Here is a 20090-nt window from a genome sequence, read left to right on the forward strand (position 1 = left end):
TTCCAGATCCATCCTTTCTCGCTAAAAACGAGCTACCCACTAAGAGGTGGGGGTCCCTGGAGAATCTTCCCTCTGATGGAAGATGTCTCTCTATGCCCTGTAGAGTGACTAAAGGTCTATCTTCGTAGAACTTCAGACTTCAGGGGATGACAGCTCTTTAAAGGAGAAACTTCTGGATCAAATTTATCCCTAAAACAACTAACGGCGAAGCTCACCTACTTTATTCGTAGAGCGGATCTGGACAATACTCCCGCAGGTCATGATCCGAGAAAGATTGCTTCATCACTGAACTTCTTTCAGTATATGGACTTTGAGCGCCTTCGTTCATACACTGGATGGAAATCGTCCAGAGTGTTTTACAAACTTTATGCAAAACAAGTGCATGAACTGAAACACTTCGTACTGTAGTGGCGGCAGGTAGTGTATTAAAACCTGCCCCCTAATTACTGTGGTAAACAGTTAATGGTTTGGGACCTCACATGTCCTCGCTCATGTAACGGATGAAAATCATCCAGAGTGTTCTACAAACACTATGCTAGACGAGTCCATGATCTGAAGCAATATGTGGTGACGCCAGTTAGAATATTTAACCTGCCATCTAAATTCTACGATGAACAGAGCTAATTGACTGGGACTGTCAATTAAAGGGAGAAGAGGTCATCCTTCCTAGGTGTGACTTCTTTTGATTAAGTGTTACCATGATAACACTAGCTCTGTTCAAAATCCCAGGTGTGGAATTATACAGATAGCACTAGTGCCGGTGTACGAAGTACACAGTGCAGATAGAAGTAACCAGTACAGGAATTATGAAGAGAAATTGTTTTATAATTTTTCTTCAGTCTGAGAGTGGCACTCCTCATTTCTTCCTTCAAGAAAGAAATATAGTCTCTGTACTCGTTACAGGTATAATCCCATTGTCATACTACATTCGTTTTACTAAACATCTCTTTTAGTCATTTATTAGGAATAAATGTCTATTAGAATGTAGTGCGTCCACTTTCGTCAGACAATTGAATGTATACATGCCAGAGTTCTTCAACTTACCAAAGTAAGTAACCCTCATATATTTGTATGCATCAAATAATAGATATAAGAGACACTGATGTTATTTTAGAAAAATGTACAACTATGAGACTATTTGTATATTCAGTATATACTTATGTTTGGTCATACAATATATGTTAACCTCGAGACCCCTTTTCTACTGTCTAGATGACTCTTCCCTGTAGGAGGCAGGAAGCACTAACATTGTTTATGATTAGTGATGGTGACGTTACTCGTCTCAATTGGTCCCCTTGACCATAGAAAAGGTTGCTATAAGGTTAAGGCACTGATGAAAATCCACAGATACACTAATGCTCTGGTATGCTTCCATCAGCACGACATGGCTTGAGCCCAAAAAACGGATTTTGAGCCAAGCGAAAAATTTATTTTTGGGTGAGATAGCCATGTCGTCCTGATGGACCCACCCATCTCTTCTAAAAAGAAAAGATCTTCACAGTATTCTCCCCCCCCCCCCCCTTGGTACTGTATCTGTAAAACCATGCTCAATGCTACAAGGAATGTCCGCCATCGTGGGAATGGCGCTGTTATCATACTCAATAGTAGTACGAGAACGGGGTAGCCTTGATACGGCTCCCTTTTATTTTGCCACATCTCCTCGAAGCGTAAACGCTATTAGGGGTGCAGATTGCTATGAGGCGTGTCAAGAATACGTCCCTGATATGCGATATCCTTGAGAGAAAATTTAAGGATATTCGCGCCAGGAGTTAGAATTCTGGATACCTAAAGGTAAAATTCTCTGGGAATATCACTGTAGTACATATATCCCTTAGGAAGCTATTTCAAGGGGAACTACCATCAGGACGACATGGCTATCTCACCAAAAATAGATTTTTTGCTTCGCTCAAAATCCATTCTATTGATATGTTTTTTATTTTTATTATCATTATTATTTTGTTCCGGCACTATATGTAAACTTAAGCTCTTTATGTAGGAGCATTATTTCAGCAATGTTGAAACGAGCCGTAAAAACTTTTGCGAGGTGTAACTACCCTCCGCTAGTTAGTGGAGCGGTGTTAGACCAACTACCCCATTCACACCTGCCCTAGTAAATAACCGACATTTTTTATTTCCGCTCGGTAAAGTAAAGACCTAGTCTTGCTCTCCAGGTAAAACCTTTTAACTGGTTTACGATTAAAAGAAACTGGCCTAAAAGTTTAAAGATTCCATTTTTCTTTCAAATGGTGACCCGGTGTTCCCTTTTGTATGAATGTTGTTTTCCCTAGTGAAGCAATGGCGCCCACGTCCGAGGGAGGTCTCTTTCGCTGCTGCTTACTGAAAGTCCTACCTTCCTTTGGGTTTTCCGATCTACCTGCTAAGGAATGGTTCCAAGGGTGTTATAGTTTAGGGCAGCACTCTCTGCTTCTGCTCAACTTTGTTCCTGCAGCTTTGGTGCAGAAACAAGAGCAGTAACAGAATGGTGTCCGTCGGAGATTCCTGTCTGGGGTGATCCTTTCGAGGTGAACCCAGAAACTAGCTTCGGCTATGTTTCACAGGAAGCACTCGTTGCCAATCTTCAACTAGAGCTCAGCACGTTGATGGTAAGGAGAGGGCGCAGCCCGGAGGTCTGCTTCTAGGTGTTGGACAACTTTCCCTTCTGATATAGAGCTAACCTCCACCAGGTGTTGTGCACCTTTCCCTCCTGAGGGATAGTTACACTCCACCAGCCACTGTCTAGCAATCTTCTACTTAAGGGGAGAGTTACCGACAGTGGCAACAGGGGTTGGTCACCTTCCCCATTCACTGGAGAGACGGTCCTCTCTTTAGAGGTTTCTCCCTCAAAGGGGATTCCGCCAACAGGAATTGGATTTGTCCATGCTAATTCTTGCTCTTCGAAGCAAAGCTTTTCGGAGCTTGGCAACTAAAGAGTTTGGTGACTGCTTGCAGTTCCTGCTCTTAGCTGTCGTACCCTCAGGTTACAAAACAAGTCTTGTGAGCAATTTCCCTTTGGGGTCTTTCCCGTAGATGATGATGCCTGCTGACCGCTTGCAGTTGCTGCCTTCCTCATAGATGCGTCTTGTAGCTACAGTATTAATTTTTGTGGTTATTGCTGACATCGTGGGTCTTTGCCATAGATTATGATGCCTGCCGTCAGCTTGCTGCCGCTACTTCTCTCATAGATGAGTCTCATAAGCCATTACCTTTTGTGGTTATTGCTGACATCATGCCGTTGAGCACAATAAAGCTCTTAGAGCTTTTTGAGGCTAGGCCTTTCTGGACCTGTGCCTCATTGTTTCTATTTCTTAAGAGGGAGAAACTACTTGTAAGCTATAACTTTTCGGGGTTATTGCCTACATCAAAGCTCTTGGTGCTTTGTGAGGCCAGGCCATTCAAGACCTTTGCCTTATCATTTGTATCTCTTGTGAGGGAGAAATTACTTGTAAGCTATAGCTCGTCAGAGTTATTACCTACACATTGCCAGTTGGCACAACAAAGCTCATGGAGCTTTGCAAGGCCAGGACCTTCGGGATCTATACCTTATGGTTTCAACCTCTTATTAAGGAGAAACTACTTGTAGGCTATAACTCTTCGAGGTTATTGTCTACATTGTGCCTCTAAGGGCATGACAAAGCTCATAGAGGTTAGTGAGGCCAGGCCCTTCGGGACCTGTGCCTCATGGTTTCAAACTTATGAGGGAGAAACTACTATTTTTCAAGTTTAGTACAGCCTTTTTCGTCCCCTTCCAAGGGTAGGACATAAGGCTACTCGCCAACTCTGTGAGGGGAAGGATGAGGTTTTAATTTTCAAGACCAAACTCTCAAGAGATTTTGCCTTTGGTTCCTATTTCTCATGAAGTAGAACCTACTTTCCCACCTGTGCGCAAGTGCTCAGCAGTTGGCTGTCCTTCCTATACTGAGGCAGCTTGCTTTTCTCCTTCATAGGACAGGACAAGCAGGAGTTTCTCTCCATAGTGTGCTAGCAGAGGAGCACAATAATCTGTCTTGCGGATAAGTCTTTTGCAGTGTTCCGCACCCTACCACCTAGCTAGGTGGTCGGGCGAGCTCAGCTGCCTGATGTGGGTATGCACGCTATCTCTACTATGCACTCTGCTGACTTTAGTAAGTCTTACCATCCTGACTCGCAAGTGCTAGAAGCTTTGACTAGCTCAGAGGTGAGCTTTACTTTGCTAGCACATGCTGCATGCTACACGCAGATAGACAGGCAAGCGCAGGCAGACTACACCTTAGCCACTTTGCCAGCGGTCGGCATGCCATCGGTATACCTTATGAGAGAAACGGCATGTGCCTTCAAAAGGTAGAGCAGGTTTACCTGTCCTGAATGATTATTCAGTTAAACATGCTAATGGTGCTCGTTTCCCTAGGGAAGCTAAACATAGAGAAGATCATGATTTGAGTGCCCTTCCATTCCTTTATAGCCGATCTATTCCTTTGGAAGCTTTGGCTTCCACCTGGGGCTGAAGGGCCTACTGATCCCAGGAATAGCAGGTTCCTCCTCCTGCTGCCCCAGATCTTTTCCCCAGAAGTCTATAAGGTATTAGAATTATCTGACTACCAAGGCTGCCATTGGCCTGGGCCTAATCTGGGAGAAACTTGGGGTGATTTCCCTTCCATACCTCACAATAGGAAATGGGGTCATAGGGCAAGCACTCACTTTTCAGAGGATACATTTCATCCACGAATCAGCAGAGGATTGAGATCTCCCATGGAGGCCTTGTTCACTGTCAACTTTGCCTATAGAGCTGGACTGACCTGAGCCTGCTGCTGCAGTTGCAAGGGCTCCTCCATCCTCTTCCTCCAAGAGTGCAAGACCTAAGGGGGCAGAGAGAAAGGAGAGCTCCTCCCTCCCTTCTAGCAGATTTTAACATCCATCTGTGAGAAAGGTAGGACACCGGGACCATCTCCAAGAAATAACACTATGGGTGAGAGTCAATTTCAAGGGGAATGGCAGTCGCCCCTAAAGTCTGTTACCCCAAGACCGGAACACAGTGATCTGCCTCCAAGATCTCATTCCTCTGCAGGAAGGAACTCTGGCTGACGGGGTGTTGTCAGTGTCTGACCAAGATCTCTCCTCTAGATCAGAAAATTGCAGACCTCTTTTTGCAAGTTCTCTCTTTTATATGGAAGGTCTATTCTCTAGAGGAATGGGGTCAAGTTCCAATGGAGGGCGAAGACACGATCCTCGACCTCTTATATGACATAACAAGATGTGCCAAGATTAGGGTATCCTTACCTTGGTCAAGGGGGGGGGGGGGTGTTAAGGTGGCAAAGAAGAGCGTTTACGACCAGTGGAAGGGAGCATCACAGTTCCTCCTGTCGGTGAACTCCTCTCGGTTACACCCTCTTCCGTACGTACTGCTGAGGAAGTATTACGAGATCGGGGAGAATGATCCATCTTTTCTACCTTTGGATCCGGTGATTCTTGCCCTGACTCAGAACTCTTCTCTGCCAAACTAGTGACCATACTAGGGCACATCTCTGCTGTTGACGCTGCCAACATGGAACGGGTTGCAAGGTGCTCTATGCAGTCTGCTCCATGACTTGACTAACAGCCTTCCTCCTCTTAGGAGCTAGAACACCATAGTTCCTAACACAGAAAATTGTGAGCTAGTGGGTCAACTGCCTTTTGAGATGACGTGATGCTGAGGTCTTAAGATTTCAGCGGTATGTACCGAAGAGAGAGACGATGAGGTTATGCAAGTCTTTAATGGACAGTCCCTTCCTCTTCAACATAGAAGAAATTGAAGTCGTGACAGACGGATGTAGGAAGGCGAGCCAGGACTCCCTCCTCCATAAGACTATGACCTCACGCCCTTATGTTGCAGACCCGCCACCACAGGAATCTTCTCTGACAATAGCCAGGATTCGGAGAGGAGTTCACAGCAGAGAGAACAAGCAGCACAACCCCAATGTCCCAAACGACTGACGATCCAAGGGCTCGAAGAGGGGCAAGGAGGGAATAGGGGTAAACAAGGATGATCCCACTAGTGAGGGCATTCCCTCGACCGGTCCACCAGTAGGGGAATGCCTGAAGAGCAGAGGGCAGAGATGGATCCCCCACCAGGCTGAACCTTGGTCAGTATCAGTACTCAGAAAGGAATACTGTACATTGTCCTGTTTGCATTCTGGGTTTCCAGAGTAGGGGTTGCTGAGGAGTGGTTTCACGCTCAGGAGATTCCGTGATTGGAGGAGGAAGAGGTGATGGCTCAGGCTTGGGCTCGTGGGTTGGAGGTGGAAGTGGTAGCTGTTTCTCACGACTTGGGAAGAACATAGTTATGAGCGAGTGCTTTGCCGACTTCATCTCATCCAAGATGCTCTTGCAACCATCAAAAGTCATACATGGAATGCATAACCTTCAGGCCACTTACCAATGAATGATCCATGCTGTGCACCCTTTATTTCAACTCTTTCACCAACTGTGATATCTCTGTCAACTTCTTGAGCATGATGCCTTCATCCTTCTTGTCAGGTTCTTTGGCTTCCTCCTCTTCCTCACTTGCTGAATGGACTAATTCAGCCAGGTCCTCCTCAGTCAGCTCCTCATTATGGCCATATAGCAACAGCAAGTCATCATCCTCAGCCACTTTCGTGAAGCCTTTGATTCCCCTTGCCAAAGTCACGATCTTGTTGACAGTCTTTTGGAAGGCTTTGTCAAGACCAAAGCAGGTAAAATCCTTAATGCACCTGGCCACATATGTTTCCAATATGCATCAACAGTCTCGACGTGATATCATGGAAGGAATCTTCGATAACAAACAAGAGGTCTGCAATCGTGAAGATCTTCCAAAATTCAATAACGTTAAGGACAAGGTTGTTATCGACTGCTTCTTGGAGTCGCGCCATCACTTGTACACTACTTGCATGTTAGGAATCATTACCCTGACAGAGGCGGGATGGTCGGGAGCATTGTTAAGGGTAAGGAGGACCTTGCACTCCATGCCCTTACTCTCAAGGTAGTTCTTCACCTCCAGCAAGAAGTAGTACTGAAACCAGCTCAAAAAGAGCTCCGTTTTCCATGCCTTTGGGCTGTGCATCCAATACACAGGCAGCAAATTCATGTTGCGATGTTGAAGTGCACGGTAATGCTTACATAAAGAGGACTGAAGCAGATGCACACGTGATTAGGGATGATGCGAGAGTGAGGCCGAGTCAGCAAGAGATAGCGAGTTGTGCTGTGCGGAGAGGGATATGTCACAAAGCAGTCTGGGTGCGAAGGACCGCGTCGGCTTGAAATCGTTAGACTGCGGGAGTACTTATCAAAAAATTGCGAATGGTTGAATTTTTATTTAATAGGTTATACAGTTCTCAGTTTTGCAAGTGACCAAATCCGCAAAGTTAGAACCTGTGAATATCAATTGCTGACAGTAGTTCTCTAGCTGTATGAGGGGTAGCCATACAAACCCCACTGCTAGTCCTCTGATTTTGAGTTTGCGACCAAGTTGAGCTCTCAAAGTGTATAGCTCATTGAACATAAGTTAGTATTGAGATAATAGATGTAATTTTGAATATTATTATTTTTTTTTTATATAATGCTATCAATTTGGTTTACCGTATTTAATTCAATTATTGGATAATTCTGCCAAAATGTCATTATAAACTAAACACTTGGAATGTTTTATATAATACAAACCCATAGGCTAGTTGGGCTTTTCTCTTAACCTTATATAAGAATCTCCTGTAGTTTTCACTTACCTGTATTTAGAATCATTACTGTTCCCATCCTGTGCCAGATAGATAAATTTCTACCTCATTATTATTATTATTATTATTATTATTATTATTATTATTATTATTATTATTACTTGCTAAGCTATAACTCTAATTGGAAAAACAGGATGCTATAAGCCCAGGGGCCCCAACAGGGAAAATAGCCTATTGAGGAAAGGAAACAAGGAAAAATAAAGTATTTCAAGAACAGTAACATTAAATTAAATATTTCATATATAAACTATAAAAACTTTAACAAAGAAAGAGGAAGCGAAATTAGATAGGATAGTGTGCCTGAGTGTACCCTTAAGCAAGAGAACTCTAACCCAAGACAGTGGAAGACCATGGTACAGAGGCTATGACACTACCCAAGACTAGAGAACTATGGAACTGTGGTTTGATTTTGGAGTGTCCTTCTCCTAGAAGAGTTGCTTACCTTAGCTAAAGAGTCTCTTCTACCCTTACCAAGAGGAACGTAGCCACTGAACAATTACATTTCAGTAGTTAACCCCTTGGATAAAGAAGAATTGTTTGGTAATCTCAGTGTTGTCAGGTGTATTAGGACAGAGGAGCATCTGTAAAGAATAGGCCAGACTATTCGGTGTATATGTAGGCAAAGGGAAAGTGAACCGTAACTAGAGAGAAGGATCGAATGTAGTACTATCTGGTCAGTCAAACAGTCAAAGGACCCCATAACTCTCTAGCGGTAGTATCTCAACGGGTGGCTAGTGCCCTGGCCAACCCGCTACCTAGGATTGAAGCCAGGACACTCAAGAAAAAATCAATGACAATACCAACTGAACCAATAGAGGCCATAAAGATTATTTGGAATCAAGTACACTCACAGTACCTGAGGAGGAGTTATCTGCACAAGCTATTCATGTTACATAGTATAGTACTGAGATTTTACCAGCATCCTGACCCCTCTGTAATATAATTTAATTCAGAGTACCCCTCCGAGTAAACATGATGGAAATCATTTCACAATCATGAGCCATATACATGGAAGATTCAGGATTTTATCCTAATGTGAGGTATAAATTTATTTGTCATTTGCATAGTCGAGAATTAAAATGGGTTATTTCTCTATTTCTGTTTACCTTTTGGAAGGGAGAGACAACGTGTGCTTCGAAAGGTCCCACTGAATGGCTAACCATTCTAAGCGGACTGATGGTTGCAGGCGAGATTTTTTGGAGATTGACCCGAAATCACAGGTTGTCGAGAAATTGGAATAATTCCTTCGTAGCTCTGTTGCCTTCTATGACCGGCCGGGCCCAAATGAGCCAACCGGCCAGATAAGCAATGATCTGTATCTCTTGGTTCCTGAGTTGTTCTAACACTCTCTCTCCTAGTTTTGTGAATATCCTGGGATCAATGTTGAGGCCAGAGGGCATGTCTTGAACACAAAGGCTTTCCTGCTTAGGCGGAAACCCAGATAAGAAGAGAAGTTTCGAGCTAAAGGCGCAAGATAATAGTCGTCGGTAAGATCGACAGAGGTGGTGACGGTCCTACGGGGAAGTAAGATCCGTACCTGAGAGATAGTCAACATCCGGAACTTGTCGCAGAGAATGTAAGAGTTTAGCTTGACAAGTCCAGGTCCACTCTCAATGCCGCCAAGCCTTTCTTCGGAATTGTGAACAGGTGGCTTTGGAACTTCAGTGATCGATCCCGTTTGATTGCTTCTTCTTGAGTAACCCTGTGGTGTACTCTTCCAGGATGGGAGTGGATTTCTGGGAGAAGGTCACTGGTGGAGGAGGAGGACCTTGTGACCATTTTCACCTCAAACCTTTAGAGATTATGCTATGAGCCCACAGACCGAAGGTCCAATGGTCTCGAAAGTGGTAAAGTCTACCCCCTACCGGGACCACCGCGTTGTGAGGGGGTGAATCTAGGTACTTTCCTTCTCCGAGCCCCCTTTTTTCTAGGTCCGTCTCGATGGCGAGACTGTCTTCTACTCCTGTAGCTTCCTCTCTGGTGTCCACGAGAGGAGCCTGAGGGTTCGGATCTAGGGCTGTATGCAGGTAAAACATCCCAACGGGGTTGGGCTGTGTACCTGGGGAATCAGTGAGGTAGACCACCTGATGAGGGGGATTTGGATGCATAGACGTCGAATCGGAGGGAGGCTGTGATGACGAGTGGGTAACCGACTATCGATTCCTGTCTGATAGAGGCCTCAGACAGAACGTATTTCCCACAACTAACCCGATCAGACCATCAAACGTGTAGGTCGAATTGGAAGGGCAGATCTTGGAATTATCGTAACCCCCAGACTGACAACATCCTGGTCCAGACAGATCGGGCCTGCCCTTTAGGAAATAATACTGTTACCTTCGGTACCTTGTCTAACCTAACCAAGGCAATCTCTTTCAATCGAATGAATCCGTTGAACGGGAATTCTAGTACCTGGGAGTAAATTCTAGGTCCCCCAGAGGGAGGATGTCTATGCCATCCAGATTTATGGTACCATCTATATATGGAACATGTAAGGCAAATCTCTATGCGTTGTTTTTATCGAAGGAGGTTACTTCGATATGCCTGGGGCTGTAGGGGGAAACTTTTGAGTTCCTGAACGGATCTGACTCACTACCATACTTTTGAGCTCCGTCATAGCCCCTTGGTTTTCCCTAGAATGTGTTGCTTTTAGCAGTCACGGTTTATGCAGGGTAACATGAACATCAGGATCCATTAAGGGTCCTAGGTCGGTGACGTAGGTAATTGCAAAGCTGAAGGCTCAAAATTCATCCCCACCTACCTGCCCGTCCATGGGGTCGTCGTCCAACCTTAGAGAGGACACTGAGGAGATAGGGACCTCTAGATGGAGCATTTCTTCCCAACCTTGATAACCAAGGGCGGAGAGCCTCTCTTGCAGGCCAGAGAGATTCATCATCATCCTGACGGGAACCATGTAGGCGAACCTTCTGTAAAAGAAAGGGGACATAAGTCTGGATGTTCCTTGAACTTTGGTTAGTGATCCTATTCACAGGCTGGGATCAACTGTACAACTCATAAAAATCATTTTTAAAGAAAAATCATTTAATGTACTATCTTTTGGGGTATAGTTCGACACTTGTATTCATGAAATGTGACACTGTTGGCGCATCCGCCACAGGTTGGCCACCCCTGACTCAGACGTTCAGAACCGGGTCTAACATTATTTACTGTCTATTAGTATTCTATTGATTCATCTGTTCACTGACCAGAGTTTCAAGGAACAGTAGATAGCCTCTCATGGCATGGTTAGTCTCGACCCGGCCCTTCATTAGAAGGGGCCAACGTTTGGTTCCCAGTACTGAGTGGAAACTTATTTCTATTTGAACACTATGTTGTATGGATATTTATTCATATTTAGGCATAGTTAGAATTGAATATGTATAAATATAGGCATAATCAATTTATTTCTATTTGAACACGATGTTGTATGAATATTTATTCATATTTAGGTATAGTTAGAATTGAATATGCACAAATATAGGCACAATCAATTTATTTCTATTTGAACACTATGTTGTATGGATATTTATTCATATTTAGGCATAGTTAGAATTGAAAATGCATAAATATAGGCATAATCAATTTATTTCTATTTGAACACGATGTTGTATGGATATTTATCCATATTTATACATAGTTAGAATTAAATATATGCATAAATATAGGCATAGTTATGTTCATATATTTTTATTTGGACTTTCAAGAATAACTAATGAATATTACCAACGCAAATTCAAAGTGTCATTAAAGTAAGTACAGTTTACTTTGTATTCATGTTAAATCCTTTCCTTTACAGCAAAACAAGAGATTGGCCACCCGTGGTCTGAGTGAGCTCTGTCTGTACCGGAGCTCCGGTAACAATCCCCGGTACAAAGGTCCGTCATAGTGACAACGTGAACACCAGAGGAAAACTAATATTAACCTCAATGCTGATCGCCTGTACGATATCCGGTTAAGCCGGAGATTCGATGAAAAGGAACGTAATAACGATATTGTGATTATTTATGAAAAAGGGGTTCATACCCTGATTCTGATCGTCTGATTGATCTCTGTTTGTAACGGAGAACTAGTGACAAAGGTCCGTCATCGTGAAAACGTGATCCTTAGCGGTACGATAACATTCTCTAATACTGAATGTTTGTGTTATCTCCAGTGAAGCCGGAGATTCGATGAAAAAGGGACCGTAATAATGAAACTGTGAAGTCTTCATCGGTATCACATTGTTAACTCCGGTTCTGGCCGTCTGCTTGATCTCTGTTTGTACCGGAGATCCGGTAGCAAAGGCCCGTCACCGTGATATCGTGACCGTTCCCGGTACGATAACATTAACCTCAATGAATGATTGTGTTATCTCCCGTGAAGCCGGCCGTAACGGTGTAATTATGATCAAACATGACAAAGGTTCGTGTGTAAAAGGCTTCAGCCGGAGTCCGAGTGCCGGATTACACCGTTGCACTCCAAAATCTGCTCCTGAACGTTAACTAGTTCTCACCCAATGAGTGTCCATATAGCGGAGCATAACTCAAGGCGGAGCTAAGCATAACTTCGGAGCTAAGGGTGTCGGTATAAAACGACCCCAATTAATGACTCATACACTAACGTACCTATTAATATTGTTAGCTATATTAACAGTAACCACATCAATAAAAACGTTTATAATATTAAACGTACTATCATCAACTCTGATACTAAGAGGAGGCTTGAATAACTCGTGATCGTATAAAAACGGAGAACGGGAAATTCACCTCTCTTACTCGAGCTAACAAAGAAAACGAGAGAAGGAATAACTCATATCTGTAGAACAGGGAACGAGCAGTCTCTGTTTTCGCTCTCAAGGTTACATAATAAAAAACTAACATCACACAATAAAACAAGAACATTAATAAAATTGATTGCTTTTCTTAGTAATAACCAAGAACGAAGAATAACGTAACAAAAAAACAAGGATATAGTCTAAATCGAAGCCTCTGAGGCGAGAACAAACTAACAGACTAAATCGCTAAACTTTAATTCGCTATTCTTTAAATCGCTATTCTTCGTAGGTCCAAATTGGACTTGCAAGCAAATAAATACCATAGTAAAAATTAATGATAACACTAAAAGGCCATAAAACGTAAGTGATATAACCTAGATGACAGAGTACCAGATGGGCAAAATTAACTAGAATATTTACCGAAGCGAACATAACCCAAAATGGCTGCCGATACCTCGGCAGGACAATCGCTTCCAAAACTAAAAACCACCATATTGGAAACAGAACAAATGCCCGGTACTGTCAAAAGCTGCCAAAACAAACTATGGTACTTAACATTGGTAAGGGTGAAGTATCAACGTCAGTCATGTTGAATAAACGACAATCACTTCGAAAAACACTGGGCAAAACACTTATAAACTTTGCTGGCAAGTCCAACACAGAAGGATGACCTAGTGAGCGCGAGTGGTGGGTGTCGGTAGGGTAACCCAACTGTATTCTCTAGGGCCTGTCACGGCCCTCCCCCTTTGATGAAGGGATTATCTAAATGGAAGACAGCCTGTGAATAGTGTTTTACAAACGCCCTTGTTAGATATACGACACCAACAAGGTGCTCGCGCGAGGGTTGTAACCTCTGCATTCCATGCTTTTAATTTTCTCTGGTATATTTGGAAGATTTATATCAGAAAAAGTACAAAGAAGGACTTTTTCGCCGGCCGTCACAGGTCTCTCCCCAGAAATAGATTTTTCCTTCGTCAAAATCCCTTTTCTGTATTGAGTGTAATTACCATAGCTATCAAGGAATGTAAAAAAATGGTAGGTAAAGTAGATTAGGAGGGTAATGATCCTTCCTTAAATTAGCCTCAAGTTAATGCCAGTGTCGTTAATTTTCTTTTTGCCAGTTTGATTGTTAGGCGAAATTATGTTTCTGTTATCTTTTAATAAATTGCCTTCTACCATATTGTTTCAACTTTTTTAATTAATGCATATGCTCTATTTCAGATTATCAACAGCAGAGTGGCCACTTGGATGTTGCATTAGCTCGAGCTTTACCTCTTGGATATCCAGGGGATACCAATATTCCTAATGTACAAACCATGCCCCTTCCCTCCAGGGGCGCAATGTCTCGACCAAGCAGCACACAGCATTTAGATCTTCCCGGGCCTCCCTCGCTGAACACATTAGGTGAGTTATATTGTTTGATGTGGTCATATAGAGATCAACTTAATAAATTATCTTTTTTTGTGTATTTCTTCCTGACTCAAAGTTAACTTGATATAGAGATCAGCTGTTGAAAAGTAATGAAATGCACAGTTTTTTATTTATTTAAAAGAAACCATTAGATATATATATATATATATATATATATATATATATATATATATATATATATATATATATATATATATATATATATATATATATATATATATATATATATATATATATATATATATATATATATATATATATCTATCTATCTATCTATATCAGCTGTTGAAAAGTAATCAGATGCACAGTTTTTTTTTATTTATTCAAAAGAAACCATTATTATCAACATATGCAAGTGTTTAGTTTACAAAATAAGCTATATTTCTGTTCAAGAAAGTATAGATAACATACTGCGCAAGAGACAACACATAAAAAGTTGCGTCATGCTTCTAGAGAAGTGGCGTAGGCTACGAGCTTGAACGAAAACACGGAACACTTTTAGTAAGTACAATTAAGCTATAATGTAGTAATATTACTGTACATATATTACAGTATCAGTGAGTATTAGGTTGCAATACAGTATTACTAGATAGGAACAACTTTTGCAATACAGAACAGTAAGGGGATGATGACATCTCGGTAATCTTTACCTTAGCACAATACTATGCTGTAACTTTGCTGTGTCCTGTACGTAGCGTACGAGTATGAAAATGTACTGTACACTATACATATGATTATAAACTGTTGTAGAAACCAAATAAAAAGAATATTAGGCAATATTTACTGTGTTAATCATCAGCTCGGGCATCCGCTCATGGCAAGGAAGGGGCAGTGACTTTTTAGGTTAGGAGTTAGCACACCCTAGTGTAGTATTTATTCACGAAAATTTGCTTATCGCTCCTGTGTCTGTAATCTAACTATCGTGAAGAACGAGGCTTGACTGTACAGTATTCCAATGAAACTTCTTGGAATGTATATGCTGTTCATTCTTTAGAGAAAAACTTTGACTGAAATCTTGCCAAGATATATGTAAAACCCTCTCTTCTGTTTGGATAGAAAAGCTTGTACATAATGGTGTTGTAAACAGTGTTCCTTCCCAGTTACCTTTGGTGCTTCACTGGCAGTCATTGCTGGTTTGATACTGGTTTAGAATTCAGAAGCTACCAAAGTCACTCACATGTGAAACTTTTTTATTTAAAATGGACTAATATTCATGATAACTGCCCCACGTACCCTAAGCCCTTAGGGTATAGAGCTTTAAGAACCTTGGAGGACTTAGAAATCTCCAAGGGTAAAATTTTACCTGCAGAGTACTCTAAAGTACCTCCATGGAATGTACTCTCGGTATATTTCTGTAAATATAGTTCATATTCAAATCGAGAAACATCCTAAGAGATAATTAGGGTCACTTTCATGGAGTACTAGAATGCCATAAGGACTCTGTGAGTACTAGAATGCCATAAGGACTCTGTTTTCGATTTTACGGATGGATCCAAGTCCAGCGCTGGCGTTGGATATGTGGTTTGTTTTCCAAATTTTAATTAATTAAAGTGTTAGATTACCTAACCCGGCATCCATTTTTACAGCTGAATGCTATGCTATTTTAATGGCAGTCAAGGAAATCTTCTGGCTACCTCATGAAGATTGTTATTTTTTGCAATTCCTGAATTGTGTTGTTAGCAGAAAAATAACTAGACTTAGAGTCCTATACATAAGCAAAAGTATTCCACCTAGAGGAATTTCTAAAGACTTCTTTGATCAATAATTAATTTTGTGTGAAAATGTGTTGGCTATTTGAGAAATTAGGGAATTATCACTGGAATTTTACTTATTTACCAAAAGTTGATTAAGAATATTTGGCAACACTTTGTTCATGTAAACAACACTTGAAACGCCAAATACTAGACATGGAATTTTGGTGGCAACTACAAGTTTAGAGGTTTCAAGTATGAATATGTGATAATATTGGGATAACTGACGTGCAACTAATTAATATTAACTTAATCATTTCGTAATACAGTGAACCCTCGCTACTTCGCGGTTCGACAATCGCGGATTCACCACTTCGCGGGGTTTTTCCATAACCCATATATATATATACATATCGCGGATTTTCCGGAAAATTCGAAAATACCGCGAAATCTGAAGACCCCCAAATACGATATTTTGTTACCTGTAATTCCATTAATACTGTAATTAGTAATATCTGCTCTTACTGATTGTTCATTGCATTACATATGATATATAATTCAGCACAGAAAGAAATAAAACACGAAAAGAGAATGTGATCATACGATAATTCAGTACGTAGTAAAATTAAATCGAACATGAAACGCAAATCAGATGCAGTCATACCATATTAGAATGATGTGTACTGTAATGGATGTGCTTCTTTTCCATGAATCTTTTGTATGTATACGTACGTAGTACAGTACTGCATCCAATAATATTCTTTGTTGCAAAAATCACATTTCGAATAAGCGTACGAGAGAGAGAGAGAGAGAGAGAGAGAGAGAGAGAGAGAGAGAGAGAGAGAGAGAGAGGCGTAAAATAGCGTACGTAAATTTTTATTATTATTGTTATTATTATTATTGTTGTTGTTGTTAATAAAATTATTATTGTTATTATTATTATCATTATTATTATTATTATTATTACTGTACAGTATTATTATCATTATTTATTATTATTACGGTATTGTACTTAATCTACGCACGTTCAGTATGCGCGGGGCATCTTCTATGAGTAACCAACGCATCATAGTACTGTAAGACGGGTTGTGATTGGTTCAAGCGCTGATAGATGACGAATCAGAACTCAAGTTTTGTTATCTAGCCTGTGATTGGTGTTTTGCCCGCATCTTCTACCCACAGCATCAAAGTTCTCGCGGGGCTGGATCGTTCACTTTCTCTTACCGCGTATCGCTGAGTAGACGTTCTTAAGTTTGTGAAGTTTAATCTGTGCTGTGTGCGACCTTTTTAAGTTGAACTTTTTGTTACAGTACTGTACGTAAATCCTACTGTAATGGCTCCCAAGCGTTCTGCTTCTCTTAAGGCTGGTAGTGAGCCTAAACGCCACCGAAGGATGATGACGATAGCTGAGAAGGTTACGCTTCTCGACATGTTAAAAGATGGTAGAAGTTACGCGGCCGCCGGCCGCCATTTTGGCATCAACGAATCCACCGTTCGCTATATCAAAAAGGACGAGGCGAACATTAGAAAGACGGCTGCAATCACCTTTAGCAGATCAGCGAAGCGAGTCGTTACAACGCGTAATAAAACGATCGTACGCATGGAAGGTGCTTTAGCTGTGTGGATTGCCGACTGCCGGAAGAAGAACATAGCGTTGGATACGAACACCATCCAAACAAAGGCTTTGAGTTTATATGAGAATTTTGCTGCAAAGGAACCTAAAGACGACGACGGCAACCATGCTGAAGATGATGATGATGCAGATGATCCTCAACCAGGGACATCCACTGATTCCCAGCCTCAGAAACGTTTTTCCGCAAGCAAAGGATGGTTCGCGAAGTTTCAGAAACGCTTCGCCCTGAAAAGCGTTTCCCTGCATGGGGAGTCTGCTTCTGCTGACACTGCCGCTGCTGAAACTTACGTGAACCAGACGTTCAAGAATATTATCGCCGAAGGTGGATACAAGCCGGAACAAGTCTTTAATATGGATGAGACTGGCTTGTTTTGGAAGAGAATGCCGTCGCGAACTTTCCTGTTCAAAGAGGAAGCCAAAGCCTCTGGCTTTAAGGCATTCAAGGATCGCGTTACCCTCGTGATGTGTGGCAATGCTGCTGGATTTTTGTTAAAGCCGGGGCTTATTTATAAGTCGAAAAATCCTCGCGCTTTGAAAAATAAAAATAAGAATCTCCTTCCCGTGTACTGGATGCAAAATCAAAAAGCATGGATTACGAAGATGCTGACCTCCAACTGGTTCCACCAGTGTTTTATCCCGCAAGTCAGCAAATATCTCGTAGAGAAGGGCTTGCCATTCAAGATCCTTCTCCTTATGGATAACGCTGGTGGACACGCAACTGACCTGTCGCATGAGGGCATTCAGGTTGAGTTCCTGCCACCCAACACCATGTCATTAATTCAACCGATGGACCAGGGGGTTATCAGGGCGTTCAAGGCCCTCTACATGAAGAATACCTTGGCGGACCTCGTTGCGTGTGTGGATGCTGCCCAAGATGACGAGGATGAAGATTTCAACTTGAAGGCGTACTGGCGGCAGTACACCATAGCCACGTGCCTGCAGAATATTCAGAAGGCACTTCAAGAGATGAAACCTGCAACCGTGAATGCGAGCTGGAAGAAGTTGTGGCCCGATATTGTTTACGACGACAAGGGATTTACTCCGTCGGAAATCCAACACTCTGCAATACGGAAATCTGTGCAGTTGGCTGCCATAATTGGAGGTGACGGGTTTGGCGACATGACGACTGAAGACGTCGACGAGTTGTTGGACTGCCATTCCCAGCCCCTAACTGACGCAGACCTCGAAGACCTGACGAAATCGGCAAGTGAGGAAGAGAGTGATACCCAGGAAGAGACCCAAGAAAATGTCGAAGAAACGGGCTTAACATTAGAACGGCTTGCCAAGTTCTGCAACCATATCAAGGAGGCGAAAGAAATGTTACAAGAGTGGGACGAGGATATGGTTCGCTCGATGCAATTCTCCAACAAGGTCGATGACATCATGACTCCCTACAGGATGCTCTTGGATCGAAAAAAGAAGCAGCGGCAACAACTTCCGATCACAATATTCTTCCAGCCTCGCAAAAAAGAGCCAGTTCCTCCTGCTAGTACGCCTTCGGAAGAAATTGAAGAAGTTTCCCAGGAAGAAGTTGAAGAGGTGTCCCAGGAAAAGACACCTCCGTCTGAAGAGACGTAAAATACTATCATTGACTGCACAGTAGAACACATCATCAGCTTCATCATCATCATTTCTACTGTGCAGCAAATTCATCGCCATCACCATTCAAGTTTTTCTTCAACTTCTTTCGTGGTGAGTACAGTAACAATCTTTATTTTTTACTTCAATATTCTTACTGCCTGTTTTATAGTTTAGTAATGTACGTACTGTATGCATTAAGTTAAAGGGAAGGTTTTAAAAGTCTACATGTTGTAACCTATCATATTTTTTTTGTTTAAAATTTACATTTACGTACGTAAAACAATCTCTCTCTCTCTCTCTCTCTCTCTCTCTCTCTCTCTCTCTCTCTCTCTCTCTCTCTCTCTCTCTCTCTCTCTCTCTCTCTCTCTCTCTCGTAAATTGTTTTCCTGCTTTGCTACGTACAATACTGTATAATTTATATTTGTAAGGTAACATATTTTGTAAATGCTTTTACTGTAAATACTGTATGTACTGTATCATTATTTATCACTATCATCATGCGCGTTAAATGCCTTGTTTGTTCTGAGCGTGGTTGTTTACTGAGCGTACACGCCGTCGTTTCAGGCGGCGTCATAAAGAAAAACATTTCATTTGGAAGTCCTAAGAAAAATACGTAAACTAAAACATTGGTAATAAAAAAATCAACATACAGTACTGTATAATCAATATAATCGATGCAAAAACTAACCTATACATATATGTGTACACTAAATGAGTTTGGTTCTTCATTATGATCAGAGATGAACGAAAACAAAACATTGGTTGCCATTTTTTATCGTGCTTTTTAGGTGTTTAGGAAACGCATGATATAAAATCGCCTTTAATATTTGTGCCTGTTTTAGTTTAGGGTGCTGTAGTACATGCATTAAGTGTTCTGTACATTAAAGGGTGGTTTGTTAACAGTACTACGTACAAGGGAAGGTTTTAAAAGTCCGAATATACATGTTAAATAAATAGGTAAATATGATGTCACTACTTCGCGGATTTTCACCTATCGTGCCCGCGTCTGGAACCTATCTACCGCGATAAACGAGGGTTCACTGTACAACCAAAATATGAAAATTTACAGTGGCAAACAAAAATCACACTGACTAGGAATAGCTGCTAAGATAGTTTGTAAAATCATTTTTTTTTCAAAAACTGCTTTGCTAATTTAAGGGTGCATCGTACCACTTGTAGTGTCTCATGACACGGGAAATGCAGTATTAATTGTCAACTGAATTTGTTGGCATCAATGACCATTGCTGTTACGATGGCGGATAATATCTAATAATCAGTACAAT

The 20090-nt window shown here is 41.7% G+C and overlaps 1 protein-coding gene across 3 annotated transcripts in view; it reads left to right on the forward strand.

Annotated features, from left to right (window-relative positions):
• The window catches only part of LOC137624325 (uncharacterized), a 224961-nt gene that overhangs the window by 45138 nt on the left and 159733 nt on the right, over nt 1-20090 (forward strand). For all 3 annotated transcript variants that reach the window (XM_068354999.1, XM_068355000.1, XM_068355001.1), the window contains exon 4: nt 13693-13875. In XM_068354999.1, coding sequence (XP_068211100.1) covers nt 13693-13875 — 183 coding nt within the window. The remainder of the gene's footprint in view (nt 1-13692; nt 13876-20090) is intronic.

Source organism: Palaemon carinicauda, chromosome 31, assembly GCF_036898095.1.
Source record: "Palaemon carinicauda isolate YSFRI2023 chromosome 31, ASM3689809v2, whole genome shotgun sequence".
NCBI lineage: Eukaryota > Metazoa > Arthropoda > Malacostraca > Decapoda > Palaemonidae > Palaemon > Palaemon carinicauda.